This window comes from Gasterosteus aculeatus, chromosome 10 (genome assembly GCF_964276395.1).
Source record: "Gasterosteus aculeatus chromosome 10, fGasAcu3.hap1.1, whole genome shotgun sequence".
Taxonomy (NCBI): domain Eukaryota; kingdom Metazoa; phylum Chordata; class Actinopteri; order Perciformes; family Gasterosteidae; genus Gasterosteus; species Gasterosteus aculeatus.
Genome location: NC_135697.1, coordinates 15154094 through 15169047, shown reverse-complemented (window position 1 = coordinate 15169047; position 14954 = coordinate 15154094). Strand labels below are relative to the sequence as shown.

The 14954-nt window shown below is 48.0% G+C and overlaps 1 protein-coding gene and 1 long non-coding RNA gene across 2 annotated transcripts; both read right to left on the bottom strand.

Moving 5' to 3' along the window:
• Positions 1 to 62: 62 nt before the first annotated feature.
• Positions 63 to 9884, bottom strand: topaz1 (testis and ovary specific TOPAZ 1). The gene is made up of 20 exons (XM_040189395.2): positions 9502 to 9884; positions 6146 to 8144; positions 6007 to 6056; positions 5826 to 5929; positions 5298 to 5344; positions 5149 to 5210; positions 4987 to 5036; positions 4431 to 4517; positions 3829 to 3886; positions 3540 to 3691; positions 3258 to 3350; positions 3054 to 3169; positions 2737 to 2800; positions 2474 to 2645; positions 2285 to 2385; positions 2010 to 2175; positions 1472 to 1624; positions 1183 to 1386; positions 904 to 1090; positions 63 to 803 (listed from the first exon to the last, which is right to left on the bottom strand). The coding sequence occupies exons 1-20, from the start codon at positions 9713 to 9715 to the stop codon at positions 605 to 607; spliced, it is 4278 nt and encodes a 1425-aa protein (XP_040045329.2). The 5' UTR covers positions 9716 to 9884; the 3' UTR covers positions 63 to 604.
• A 417-nt stretch (positions 9885 to 10301) lies between these two features.
• Positions 10302 to 14122, bottom strand: LOC120826835 (uncharacterized). Its single transcript, XR_005713295.2, has 2 exons — positions 13844 to 14122; positions 10302 to 11129 (listed from the first exon to the last, which is right to left on the bottom strand). It is a non-coding gene; the product is annotated as an uncharacterized LOC120826835 (long non-coding RNA).
• Between the last annotated feature and the right edge of the window lie 832 nt (positions 14123 to 14954).

The window sequence follows — 14954 nt, the reverse complement described above, 5'->3', positions numbered from 1 at the left end:
CTTAAAAAAAAAAAGAAAAGAAAAAAAGTTCTATGATGGAAATAAACACTACAGTCAAAACCTTTTGGAGCAGAACTTTTTTTTATAAAAACATTACAAAGAAAATGTAGATCACAGCTCCTGAACAATTAACAATTGTAGTTTCTACAATCAGTACAATACAGCAACATAATACCGTCACAGACTTACCAATATATGTAAATATATACACACAGACCAAAACATTATTTACATTGTTGTTATAAACTAAATCTAATACTTGTAACAACCATACAAAAAGATCGTGGCCTCCACAAAGCTTCCTCAGATGGTAAATCACACAGTCACATTAATCAAAAGAAAATAGCTAAAAGAACACTTCAGCAAACAACGATTTATTGTTGTAAAAACCAAAACACTAAAGAAGTTCTGGCGTCAGTCTTTGTTTGTGATTCTTTGCTTCCTGGTCAAAAGGCAAAAATGAACTACGAGCACAAACAAGCAGGGACGCACATGGGCGGGTTGTCCTGATTTCATCGGCTGTGTTTTCCACTGATGTCTCTGAATCATGAGCAGTTTGGAGCGCACGTGCGCGGCGTATGGGGGCGGGACTGAGCGCGTTTGATCAGTGCGTCCACACCTCATTGGCCCACATGCGATTGTGGCGGAGCCAGCAGCGGGCGGAGGGAACGTCGAGTAAGAACACTTGATCGTGCGACGCGTTCACCGCCGTGTATTGCACGAGGACTTTGGGATGAAGGACGCACGCCGCGGACAGGATGCGGCTGCCGGCGGCGAGGTACTCGCTCTCGCAGCTCTGAGTCCTGGGAGGGGAGGAAGCGGCGGCATCACGCACAGAGCAGATCACGTAACACCACAAAAAAAAAAACACATCGAGCGCGACGGGCGCGCGGGCGGCGTTACCTTTTGAGCGTGATGCTGAGACAGGAAGTGGAGGTCTCGGAAAGGTGGAAGATGCTGGTGCCGTTGACGGCGATGAACATCTCCAGGCTGAGAGCCAGCTCCACCTCCCCCAGCCGACAGGGGACGATCAGCGCCATGAAGCCGGGGGGAGCCGACACGGCCGGGTAGTAGCCCGTGCTCAGGGAGTCTGATGAACGCACGCCACCGTTAATAGACGCCCCTTTTTCTTTGAACCTTTTAGACGCGAGCCGGTCGGAGGAACCGGACGGTGGTACTTACGTCTGAAGACCTCCCGCGCCCGGAGCCAGAGGTTCTGATTGCCCAGCTTGTTCAGGAGCAGCTGCAGCAGGGCGGGGTCAACCGGCAGTTTTTTAGAGAGCATGAAGTTCACGGCGTCCGAAGCCACGGGGAAGATCTGTCGGTCGACGAACGCTCGCAGCTGATCGTTAAACAGAGCGGCGTAGCGGGAAGCATCCACCATGTCTGGATTGAAACGAAAAACATACAATCACATGACATCTGGGAACCTTGGAGTCAGCGCAGCACGGGGTCATTTTCTCTCTCTCACCGTTTGGCTCCTTGAGTCCGGGCAGATTACAGAGGACCTCCAGCGTGTCTCTGTGGGAGGTTTTTTCAGCCAGACGCATCAACACGCGCGTCCTGCTCTCCAGGTCGGCGGGCTCACACGGCCACGCGCACGAACTCACGAACCACTTGTTCTCTGAAACGACAGAAACACGGACAAGAGCCAAACTCAGAATTGTGAAGATTCACCTACAAAGAACCCAACCAGAAGCAAAGAGGTGTTTTAGGCGGTTGAATGGGGGTGAATTTAATTTAATCTCTTTAACACAAACGCAGCACACACCAGATCCGCTGCTTGAGGTCTTTACTTTCAAAATAAAAGCCTTCAATGTACTGCCACATTCTGCGCTGGGTCAACAGCAGCACAGCAGCTGAACTTCTATGAGTGAATCTATTGAAGAGTTTATTGCGGCGACGGTGGCGCATGGAGTAGAGAGGTTTGAACCCTGGCTGCTCCATGTCCCATGCGCCCCTGGCAAAAAGTAGGGTCCACCCGTTTAGCCGCGGGTCGGAGCAGTCACCTCGGAGTGTGTTGAGGGCTCCCTCCAGGCTGCCACTCAGGAGGAAGAGCTCCGTTGCCACGGTGACCAGGTAGCAGCGTGACGCTCCGTCCTCGTTCCCAAACAAGCCCTTCAGTGTCGCGTAGTTAATTTTCGAAACAGACAGAACCTCCACCACCCTCCGACCCTACAGGCGGACACACAAGCACGCTTCAGCGTCACATTCAGGTCATTCAGGCTGGAATCAACAGGTGTGCTGCTTTAGCAAAGGTATCCCTAAAAGAAACACACACAACCTTGGCCCATTGATGCGTTTTGTGGTATCTCAACATGAGAGAGACGCCGATCCGGCCTAAAGAACTCCTGATCGGGTTGTCGATTCTTTCGCTCTGACACACTAAAAATGAGAACAATTATAATGTATTATTATTGGGAAGGAAGAAGTACATGTTTTGTATACTGTTCTGGTCTTTCTAACCCTTTACCGGTCTCAGCGAAGGCTGCAAAGGGCAACGACAGCTTGTCTTTGCCTTCAGAGAGGAGCGCGATGGCAACGCGGCCGCTGATCTTCCCCACCTGGTTGAGACACTTGCTGGACTGGACGATGGCGCTGAACACCGTGCCCATCCTCCCCCAGTCCTCCTGCTTGGAACAAAGCTGACAGAGAGGGGACGCGTTGCACTGACGGATCATACACAAAACTATTCGTTGGATGAGAGTGACAGAAACAATCTTCTGATGCACTAACCTCTATTTCTACCATGGAATGGGCCAGATTCAGGGACTCTGGAAGAGGAGCGCTGGTAAATGACCTTGTAGAACAAATATGAACAGAGAGCAAGCAAGTGTTGACAATAGTTGACACTTTCCCAAGTCCTTCGATTCGGACCCAGTTTGACATCCTGTATAAGTCCATCAAACGCATATTGTGCTTCTGCCCGCCTCGTGATATTTATCCAGGGAGTGCAGGTAGTGACAGCGTGGTCTCCACGGCTCGTTCAAACAGCATCAAGCGCCTGCAAAGGGTTAACTTGTGTTGGTTGAAGTGATGATGATTCCACTTACTTGTTGTTACCAGACACCAAAACGAGGGGGTTTGCGTTGACCGCCTGCTGGAACTCCGGAGTGTTTTTGACGCAGTCGAGGCAGTCCACACTCAGCACTAGACCCGCACTGGCCATCTGTCAACGTTCATTTAAGCACGATCACTTCCTCAACCTCCACATACAACCACCGGGCGGGAAATTCAGTGCGAGGTCGTCACGATACCTTGAATGTGAGCTGCATGAGTTCAGGTACCAGACCGGAGAGATCCTTTTCTCTCACGTGGTTGAAGAGGGCCAACAGGAACTCATGAGTCGGCTGCAATGGGGGGGGAAAGAGAGGAATGAGTTCAGCATCCACTCTAAGGCCCACTGCGAAGGTTATTTGAAATAAAACCTTTGAGTGTTTCCAACAGAACAACGCCCCCTTCTGGACTGCAGGGCGTACTGCAGAGGCACATTTTGACTGAACTGATGGATAAAAAAGAAAAATTAAAACAACACTGACCACAATCTTGTGGGTCAAGCTGACGCTGAGGACCGACAGGACGTCGGACACCATGCCGGCTTTGAGCAGAGCCCAGAGGAGCATCAGGAGCACCTGCATGGAGAAGCACGCTCCCGGTCGGTTGCTCTGGTAGTAGCACACAAACATGGCTCCTGGAGGCCAAAAGGAGACGGTTTTACGCAAAGAAACCGGCTGTCAGGTCACGCAGAAAGTTACATAAAAAAATAAACTGTCATAGTTTTAGTTTAGTCAGTTTTAGTTAGTGAATTAAAAAATAAAAAAAACTCACCTGCTTTTTGAAGGCATGTTGGATTTTTGACGAAGCGTGTCAAAGTGTCGATGCACAGCTGAAAGAGGAGAAGTGACTGAAATGAAGCGGGGTGTTGGTGAGCTTTAGCATGAAGAATGACTCCACCAGGACTAGAACAGGATTAATAAATAAAGTTACAGTATGTCCACGCATTGACCATTTCTAGTCAATCAATTGCTCCTTGTTAACTTGGTCGGACAATCAAAAAAGAAAACTAAATGAATTAAAATATTGGCCATGTTTAGCAGCATAACGTTATCCAAAGATGAATTGACAAACTAGTGATTCCCTCTCAATACTTCAAAGATGCAGGTTGGCTGAAACATTGTTAAAAAAAAAAAAACATTGTCTGGACTCCCAGATGTGAAGCCTTTTAAATGTTACGGTTTAGGTGCAGATGCATTTGACGAACAACTTGGATTCCATTGCATGAGTTATGAAAATGATCAATTGGAAAGTTAAGATTTCCTTTAATCCAAAGTAATAAAAGGAACAGTAGAGATCTTTAAAGCGCCGTGAGCTTAGAACTTGGTACGAAGCTGGCAGGCTTACGAATAAGGGATTTGCCCTTTGAGCAGTACCTTCTCGTTGCCCTCAGCAGGCACATGCTGGAAGCGACACATCTTGAACCCACAGGACAGCGACTCACTGAAGTACTGCCTGCAGTACTGAGGGATCAGAGGAAAGAGCTACGTCATCAAACACAGGAGGTGAGAATCTTAGGAACGCGTGGTTTAGAAGAATCTAGATGACTTATCAAGCTGTATTTATACAATATATAGCGATGACACCAGGCAGATTAACTGCATTAAGCCACACATTATTCTTTCATGGGCTCTTTGTCTTTGTGCTCAAGTCTGCCACAATAGTCACTTAGTACACTTTCTCCTAGAATTTACACAATTTCTGTGATTTCTTTTGAAAAGTCATGACTTTAATCTATGGAACTCAAGATTTTTAGTCTCTTGAAATCAAATCGATCAAGTTTTATCTGTATGGTCCTTTTGAAAAGAGAAAACTATTTTTAGCATTTTAGAGGAAAAACATTGAGAAAACGAAGAGACCAACTGCGAAGCCGCTCCGTCGTAGTTTATATTTTTCAAATAAGCATGTTCGTAATGAGGCCTTAACACTCACAGAAATCGAATTCTGCCGCCTGAACTCTGTGGTATTTGCAGCCGGAGGCCCTGAGCAAGAGAGTGAAAGGACACACCGTCAGACACAGAAGCGGAAGGGACTCTTCAACATCTGGTTTCAGGTCACAGAACGAGTAGCAAAGCCAGACACGTCTTGGTTTACCGTTTCTCGTGGTCGTGGGCGCAGGGAGGTTATTGTGCAGAAGGCTCGCGGTCCAGAGGCTCCTTCATCAAACACAGTGATCGTCAGAACAAAGAAAGATCGAGAGGGTTGGAGAAATGTTTCATTGCGTGACGAGTGCAAACAGCTACCTCTCCGGGACTCGGTTCACATGATTGTTGTTGGCATCCGGCAGACTCTGCTCAGACCAACAACAAAAAAAGATTTAAAATGACAAAATGTACGTCTATTAACTGGTTCGGTCAATTTCACAATGCCTTCCTGATGTTAGAAGATGTACGACTGTTTTTGCTTTCGTCTCAGCTTTTCATTCATCACGGAGGAAGAGTAGTTGTTGCGTTTAAAGGATGGTTGGAAATATGAACAGGACAATGGTTTGTAATGTAAACAGATCAAAGACACAGTAGCAGAAAGTAAAGATTGTTACTGACAAACAGCATAAATGTGTAAAAAAAAGAAGCCTATTAACTAGAATTGTAAAAACAAAACTATATATAAAATAAAAAGAGGAATTTTAAGAGACTGCTCAAATCCCTGCTCTCTTAATTCAATACAATCAGTCCAGTTTCTCTTCATCCTGGACTTTAGTTTAGGAAAGAACTACATGTTCATGTTGGCTGTTGCAGTGCAGTTAGAAGAGTTAGACCCCATTACGTCACCGTGTTGGTGGTTTGCTTTTCTGCATCAGGCCATGTGCTGCTTTGAGTTTTGGAAGAGGTGCTGCTGCTTCCCTGAGGTCTCCATGATCTGCAGTTAGTCTCCTCTGGAAAATACACATAAAAAGTGCAATCAAGAGGATGATCTTCAGATGAAATCGTTGTGGCCGACTAGTGTACTAACCTGCAACATCAAAACAGACCAAAGGAACACTTTTATTACCTGGAGTCAACCTGAAAAACAAAAACAGGGATTTTATTTGAAACGGGCTGAGAAGCCAGCTTTAAGTGTGCGGAGCGTCAACCAGCATAGAAGATCTCACCTCAGTCTCTCCAGTGACGCTGCGTTTATCCTCGGCGACGGCGTACTTCTCCCGGCTACAGGAGCCACAGGAGCCCTTATGGGGCCCAGCTTGAGCAGACTTTGCTCGGGCAGGTTTTCAAACAGCTCCGGGTCGTCCTGGATCACGTCCACCAGCAGGATGTCCTGTTCGTAAGCAGCGATCTCATCCAAAGCGCCGGGCTGCACATGGATCGCTACGTCTGCACCGGACTCATCCGCGTCGCTGCGCGCTGCGTGAGACGGAACTGATCCCTCCTCCTCCTCTTCAACATCATCATCCTCATCATCACTGCTGGGATGGGAGCCGGGTTCTGTGAGCTCCCCTGCGGCGAGGGCTGTGGTCATTTTGGGGTCGGAGAGAACTTGTTTAGATTTTTTGTTACTCTGTTCCCCACCACCATCATCATCATCATCATCGTCATCCGGAGAGGAGTGAGGCATCAATATAGTAGTTTCAGAGTCTTCCTTTTCCCCACTACCATATTCAGGATAATCCTTTCTACCATCAACGATTTGCGGCGTGCGACATCCAGAGGACATTTTGCGTTTTCTGGAGTCTTTGTTGATTTGCTCGTCCTCCTCCTCTCCGTCTGAGCAGCCTGCTGCTTGGAGAAGGAGGCTTGTCCCTGAAGGCCCTCGTGGTGAAGTGACAGGAGAGAGAATCGGAGGAAGCAGAAAATGATTTGAGTCAGTTTCTACATGGTTTTCCTGAAGGACCTCGCGCAACAATCCGTCGTTGACGCGCCTGTGGTCAAAGGGCCACGTATCAGATGGCGGGCTCCTGACGGGGGAGAATCTGTCCCTGCTCTCTCGCTCGTGATGAGGGAGGAAAAGGGAGGACTCGCATGAATGAATGGAGTCAGAGTCGCACGGCTGTGCAGAAGATGGAGTCCACGGAGTCATTGGAGTTACTTCAAAGAACAACGTTTCCTCCACCGCTTTGAACACACATTCGGGTGAAAAGGACGTTAGTGGTGCACCGGCAGGGTCAGTGCGCCCAACGCCTTTGACCTTCACTGGGGCCGATGAAGGTGGGAGAGAGGACGCTGTGGATAGAGACGACATGGGAGACAAAGTGCTGGTGGTTTCACAGTCACTCAGGCCGAGAGCCGAGAGGAAGGGGGTCGACTTGTAGCTTTCAGCTTCGTCGAGCGGAGGAGACGACGGCGCGTCACGCTCCTCTCCGCTCCCACTCGGGTTGGACATGCGGGCCAGCGCAGGCGAGCGAGGACCAGCGAATAACGCTTCTGCTGCCGCACAGTCGGGCGGAAACTCCGCAGCGTGCGCCGGCGTTTCATCTTCTTGAACGCTTTCTCCGTTCTCGTCTCGCGCCTTCACATCGCCGCCACAAAGCCGGTGGGCTGAAGGTGCAGCGGGGAGCTCGTCGCTGGACGAGCCCGGCTGATTTTGGTTTGGTGGGGAGTCGCAGGCGACTCCAGCTTCGGGACCTAAAGCCTTTGCTGGACCGCCTGCAGATCCAGCATGGACTCTACTGGTGGAGAAGGGCCACGTGATGTGTGTGCGCGCACAGCTGAATCTACTTCTCATGATGTAGGGCCTCGCTCTCTGGCAGGTGAATGACTCCGCTTCATCCAGTTCTGCCTCGTTCCCATGAAACAACCCTTCGGACGTCATCTGTGGGGCGTCAGCTTCTGTGGCTTTCTCAATCTCACCACCAGGCTTCCCCCGGACACGGGTATCGTTCGCGGTCGAGCTGCTGCCGACAACCGGCCGCGACTCGCTGCCGTCACACGTCAAAATGCACGCTTTCATTGGGTCTCCGGAGTCGGTTGCCGCTGCTGGGTCCCTGCAGCAGTTGCTTTCTGGACCCAGAGCGGCTGGCAAAACCCCAACTTCACCGCCACCCCTGAGCTTCATCCTCTTGGCTCCTACCTGGCGACATCCCGTTCCAGGAACCTCTCCGACGTCTCTGTCCCACATGCCAGTCCTGCACTCCACCCCCGTTTGTATACCTCCACCTAGTGAGAAAGAAGCAGAACAGGTTGCAGAGCTTTCACTCGTCCAACTCTCGAGGAAACTAGTGGATAACGTCTGTGCACCCGCTCGCTCTGTCGGTGGCCCTCGGTGTCCGGTCGGACTCTGAGACCGACGGACGCTCCTCTCAGGCTAAACTCTGGGGCAAAACTCGCCGCTTGGAGCCGGAGCACTTTCCTTGATTCTGTGGCGGTCGTGCACGAGACAACCAGGCCAGAACCGACCTCCAGCTCCCTTGAAGCAACGCACGACCGCGGTCTTGAGAACGTCCGGCAACACGTAGCCACAATCGGGACTAAAAGCCTCACATTTTCCTGGTACGTCGCAAACTTCGGGTACCGGCCTATCCAAACGATACTCTTCTCCTGGTTCTCAGTGACTCTGATCTCCCTGTTGATCTTAACCTCAAACACGAGACGCTCTGGCCCTTTTTGCCTCAGTTTGCCAAATGTCTTCTGCTGGGGGGGCGGGGGGGTGTTTACCACCACCGGGGGCTCTGACAAATCTCTGCACCACCATGTCCAGTGGGGCTACGGTGTGCGTTTCTATTAATGTCTGCAAGTGGAAACAATCTTGTCAAGTAGTGCAAAAAGCGAACTGGAGTCATTTATGAACTTTTGAATTTTTATTACCACAGAAATGCGTTTCTGTTGATCGCTCATGGACTCCCATGTTCAATTGGATGGTGAGAAGGAAAGCATGTGGCTTTAGCTGCTTTTATCATCTTATTTAACGCGCAATAAAAATGTAATGTTACTCACTGCCGTTTGTCCAACTTAACATCAAAGTACATCACCCCAACTCAATGTAACGTTACTGCGACGTATTAAACGTTACATCAGCGTCCCTACTATAACCCGCGCTGTTAGCTTAGCATCACACGTTGCCCCCCAAAATAAAAATAAGAAAAAAGCTATCAGCTAAGAGTTAATGAACGTTCGTCTTCCAGAAGGCCCTCGTTTAAACCCCCCTCGCCTGAACACCAGTAACTTCACACGCTCGCTCGCGGGTCAATTAACAATCACGTGAACGTTAGCCGAGTTAGCTCACCAGTCGCTAGCATCCCGCTCCGCTCCGGTGGACCTGGCCTTCGCGTTGAGTTTACCGGCCCCGCCTCCGGACCCCGTCGCGCTTAATAACTTCGCGGCTCACACGCGTTTATTTTGATGTGTTTGTTGTTTTTACGGTCGGCTACCGCGCTCTAAGGGCGCGCGAAATTTTTGTTCCGGACCGTCCGACCCGGCTGTGAGCACCGAGCGAACCTCGGGGTCCTCGGGTTCAAAGCCGCACGCTCGCGATCGCCGACCTGCCGTCACGTCTCCGGTTCGGGCCTCTGCGTACCTACACGACTCTCCGCCGGCTCTCCCACGGCGGGGTTAGCGGTCACATTTTCCGGGCTCGTTAGAGACGTCTGGACCGGTACTTCGTTGCTAGAGGCCGGTTTCGGTTCCTCTCGCTTTTTGGGCGGTCGTCTCCGCCGCGGCTCCACGTTAGCTCCAACGACGTCTTTTAACGTGACTCGGTTTAGTTTGACCCGGCTAGCTGATGGTAACATGCTAACAATTAAAACAAATGGATACGGGAGGCTAGAAAAACGGCAATTTCGTAGCCTGGTTTGTATTTTTTAAAACTTCTAAACTTCGCACTGGCGTTCACCATCTGCTCAAATTGATCAACCAACGTTTGCCAAGGTGTATCCGGCCACTGCGCATGCGCGAGGTGTCAATTGGTGTTCGGAGCCACGTGACACGTGTATAAACACAACACAATAAAACGCGTTGAAGCGTGTGTCGAATTTGTGATCACACTACTTAAAACAGTAAATACAGATAAAATGTTGAACTAAAACTACTGAACGACAACCAAGTGAAGAAAACTAAAAAATAACAGATTTACAAGGTCAGGTATGGAAACATGTATTCTCGTGAAAGAATATAGATCAGTTTTTTTTAGAGATAAATTAAACTTGTGTGATTGCAATAATTCTGCCTTTATTATATTTGTCATGAGTTTTACGCTTTTACGTAAAAAAAAAATATATATATATATATATATTTAATGGTGACAGTGGCAGCCTTTTATATGATTCATACAAATACAGTATTTGGTGTAAGAACACAGACACACAAGTAAGGCAATCAGCAGAAGGGTGGTGGTTTATTAAGATAATGAGCAATATACATTTTCATCCCTTAGTGGCCGGAGGTGATCAGCTACAGCTTCAGCAGCTTAAGGGCTTAGTTTGGTGTGAACACACTGCTGTTCATGAGGGGAAAAAAAGTATATACATTCAGGTCATTTTCTGGTGGCGCATTGCCATTATATATTATAAATACTCCCATGAAGTCTTTAACAAGTAGCTTTTATTAAAAGACAAAACCATTGTCATATTCTTTTTAAATTCACATTTAATTCATTTATTAGGGAAACATTTTTTATTGTATTTCATGTCATCATTTTTTGTGTGTGTTCTATGGGGTTTGAAATAATTTAACATTTTTATTTGGGATATTTGCTGTACTTTCTTCTAATTCCTAATTTCAGGAGATATGATGTAAAAGGAACATAAACTCCACACAGATTTGTACAAAGTCCCAGTATTACCGATCGCCATTTCATCCGGAGAGTACAAAGCACTCGCTTTGAAACATACGCTGAGCGGCTCGTTGCCAGCCGAGGCGATGGGGTGAGAGGGGTCAGATCCTGGTGTTGGGATGGGGTGAGAGGGGTGAGGGTGAGACCCTGGTGTTGGGAAGTAGCCGTTCCTTTGATTGTGGCGGCCTGATTCACAACACCAGCTGTCCCGCCCCACCGGGCCAGCAGATGGCGCTCCGATGGCGGGAGAGATGGAACCATTGGTGAGCAGAGAAGTGGTTCCATCTCACCTCGTCCTCCCCCCAGGGTGGTGGAGTCATCTTTCCCTCATCTCTCTCTCGCTCTCTCTCTCTCTCTTCTAATCATCGCTCCATCTGTGAAAACGAAAAAGACAAACAAACAGAGCATGCAAATTGGATTGAGAGGAACCGATTGGAGGTGAGACGCGAGGGAGCTTTCTGTGGGCTCCTCTCGCTGAGCTCTCGTCATAAAACCCCCAGACGTGGGGGATTGTGGGAGTCTCTGCTCCACCTCTCTACACCTGACAGGCATTAGACCATCGGCGAGCCCGGGCCTCCAGCTCTGGTAGTCCTGCACCCCACAGCTCCGACTACATCCTCTATGCAAATTTTATAATCACACCCCGGAAACGAGGGATGTGTGTGTGTGTACAGTGAAGAGGAATATGAGCTTTTACTTAGCATATGAAATGAGTTGGGATTAGAATGAGATAAAGAGCGGCGTGTTACGAGAGAGGTCACTCATAATTTTGCTTCCGCGAAGCACTTTAAATCTTCCCGACTGCTCTCACAGGCGTTGGAATGGCGCGCCGGGCTCAACAGAGGGAGAAAGGAGCACAGGCTGTTGCACCAATAACGGTGCACTTCAAATAAAAAGGATGTAGAATATCAGCATAAGAAAAAAAAAGAAAGACATAATAACCTTTATGGGAAGAAAACCAACCATAAGCTCAGTGAGTCCAGTCGAAGTGTTTTAACAGAACCAACTCACAGCTACTATCAGTATTTGTTCATCTTTTATTACAATAAAAGATGAACAAATAAATAATTCGATTCAATTAAATATTAAATTATAATATATTAAATATCATCTAAGATGCCGTAAAAAAGATTCGACAGGACAAAAAAAGGATCGAATGCTCGGAGAAGCTGGAACTTGATCATCAAAATAGTGAACAGCCGATTAACTTCCTGTCAGTTGACATTGATTTATGGACTCAGCTCAGGTGTCTCATTGCACAAGAACTACAGAAACAACAGCTTCTCCGTCTCTATTCGCTGAGTCAAACAGCGTTCCTGTGGTTGTTATTCAGTGACAATAAATAGAAATTAAGCAAGGTCAAAGGTTCAGAGATACACGGTTAAGTTAAATCTGTGTGGGAAATAAATGTAAAATTCCTCAATCTGTCAGAGATGTGTGAAAGATGCTTCTCTCTGCATTAGGTGCACAGCGGTTGTTCCTCTTCACACTCGTCTGTCCACTGAGAAATGCCTCCCGAGAGAAAAAGGTCTGTTTTTTTCATTTATCGTTATGAATAATGTGAGTCAGTACGTTGCGGTGGCCCCTTCTGCAGATAATTCAAGCATAAGCACATCGCCGTTAAAATAAATCCGCTATCGTGGAGGCGAAGCTTTTTCGGCTGCGTTGTGCAATTTAATGCGAATGGCTTTAAAATGTGTGCAGAAATGTTCCCACTGAACTTACGAGACGGTGCGTTCACGGGTTTAGCCGCGGTGTTAAATGCGAATGCTGCATTTTAATCTGATTTATTTAACTGGCACCTGCACGTGCATGAATACCAATGAGCGGCGGAGAAAACACCAAACCTGAAGTCCATCTGTAGGGAGATTGTAAATTAGCTGTTAAGGCAAATTAACTAAATGTTCAAACACATTTTTGTATTACCGTTATCTTTCTAAACCATTCTTCATACAGACATTAGATTGTAGGAGTGGAACTACAAAGGATCTGTCTTCAACGTCTACCTCTTTGTCTCTACCTGGACCGGTGTGAAGAGGGGGGGGGGGGCGCAAGCAGCAGCTGAATTCCTTTAAATAGCCCTGCCCGCCTCATCATATGGTTGCCATGGCAGCCAGCCCTTCGTTTCAAGATAACGTCCACACGCTCGGCGAGAGCCACCTGAACGCTATGGATCCGCACAGCTGCTCGGTGAACGAAGGAAAGAAAAGGAAGAAGAGATGCCCATGAAAAACGTCGAACAAAGTGGGATTTTTATCTGCTTATTGAAAAGGAATTGACACGTGTTTTGAAGGATATGAGGGAGGAGGAAGAAAATATTACGGAGCTAGAGAAGGAACATGGTGGAAAAATGATAATCGAGATCAAAAGTGAAACAGACGAGTGAACAGCTGGAGTGTTACGGAGAGAAATGAAGGGTGAAGAAGAGGATGAATGAGCCGTGACAATTTAGAGCGAATGAAAGAAACCGAAAGAAAGACAAATAGCCGAGAAAATAATCGCAAATCTCTTTTCGTCGCTTTTCCCATCTCCTTTCTGACGATCCCAGCCCCCATCCTTTGTCCTGCCTGCCTCTCAGAAGAGACGCTTTCCACCCCGTTCTCTCCATTAGACATACGTTCCGCTGAGGGTCAAACAGGCATTAGCAGTGCAGGCTTGTATGCAGCTGTTGTGTGAACATGGATGTACCTCTCAAGCTGACTTTGTCCTGAATCTCTCCCATAAGTGCACTCAGGAAACTATTGTGAGGCTCAAAAAGGTGTGAACTCAATTACAGGAGAGAGAGAGAGAGAGAGAGACACACCTTTAAAGAGCTTTTTAATGCAAGACAAATTCTTAAATTCTTAAATTTAATATTGTGTAAAAATGTATTAATAGTGGCAATATTTCATCTTATTTGAATTATGGCAAATTATGCCATAAACTCATTTGAAAGGACGCCATCAGTCACTTGAAACATGAATAATGCGCTTATTGCTGGGTGGAGAGATATTACGATATTAAGCCTTAAATTAAATGAGTTGAAACATTTCAGTCACTTGATGAGTAGTGTGTAAATAGATAAACATTCACAAATGGGCCAACTTACCTCAGGAAATAAATCTTTATGAGGTGAGTTTACGGGCTTCACTAGGCTTTTCTGTCGCAGCCTGAAAGGGAGATCACAATTAGCAAAAGAAAATCCTTAAGCAGCCGTTTACATTTAGGAAGGATTTCTAAAGAGGAGCCGAAAAGAAAGCTGATGAAGACGGCACCCTCCGAGTTCCCCTTAAAAACGCACACAAGCAGGCTGATTGCATTTGAGAGAGCCGGGCGCGCCTCGCCGTCTCCCGATGCCCGTAAATCGAGTTGGGAAATGAAGACGCCTGCTGTCTGCACTCGAGGACGGAAGCCGGCGAGGACGGAAGCCGGCGAGGCCAGCGGCTTCTCGCGGAGCACGGCCTCTCCTCGGCTCTGCGGTTTCCGACCCCCGCCATCAGCCAGCAGACCGCCACTCGCGTCAATCATTGCTCTCTTCTATTGCGAGAGAGAGAGAGAGAGAGTCAGGAAACCGACACTTCCTCTCAGTTTGTCTCTCTCGCTCGCTTTACGCGTTGGGCCGCGCCGCCTCGCTCGCTCCAAATGGCCGCGCTGAACGGAACGAAGGCGTCTGCGGGATCAGGACGCGTCGCTCCGTGCATCAGCGTCGTCGGGCAGCGAGTGAGCGCTGCGCTCGTTACTAAAGGAGCTGTGGTGGTCAGCTGCCGTTGATAAGGAGGCATCCATTTCCTCTTTACTCGGGTCGAAGAGGCCCCTTTGAAACACACACACACACACACACACACACACACACACACACACACGCACACTCTGCTGTCCTCACGGTCCCTTTGCTCACTATGTGGACATCAATATCTTTGTAGATTGCCATTCAACATGATCATATTCTACTTTGTTTAATTGTATTTTGGAAGCTTAATTTTGGCTTTTGGCCATTTATTATAGGTATTCTTTTGTTTATAATAACAATTATATACATTATATAGCAGAGGTGCCACACACACACACACACACTCATCCATCGTTGTACATCGTCGTCGTCTTTCCTCTCTGCTGCATCTCGACTCGACGGTGTGACCGCGCTACGGCAAACGCATTACAACCGGGGCAGATTCTCGCTTTCTCCCTCCCTCCCTCCCTCTCACGCCCCCCTCCCCCCA

What these genes read in the sequence shown, in the direction of transcription:
- topaz1 (XM_040189395.2), bottom strand. Translation starts at nt 9,715, where the DNA reads ATGTTACCATCAGCTAGCCGGGTCAAACTAAACCGAGTCACGTTAAAA. An exon ending in AAACGCATCAATGGGCCAAG is followed by an intron (nt 2,176 to 2,284) that starts GTTGTGTGTGTT and finishes GTCCGCCTGTAG; the next exon opens with GGTCGGAGGGTGGTGGAGGT. An exon ending in CTCAGCATCACGCTCAAAAG is followed by an intron (nt 804 to 903) that starts GTAACGCCGCCC and finishes CTCCCCTCCCAG; the next exon opens with GACTCAGAGCTGCGAGAGCG.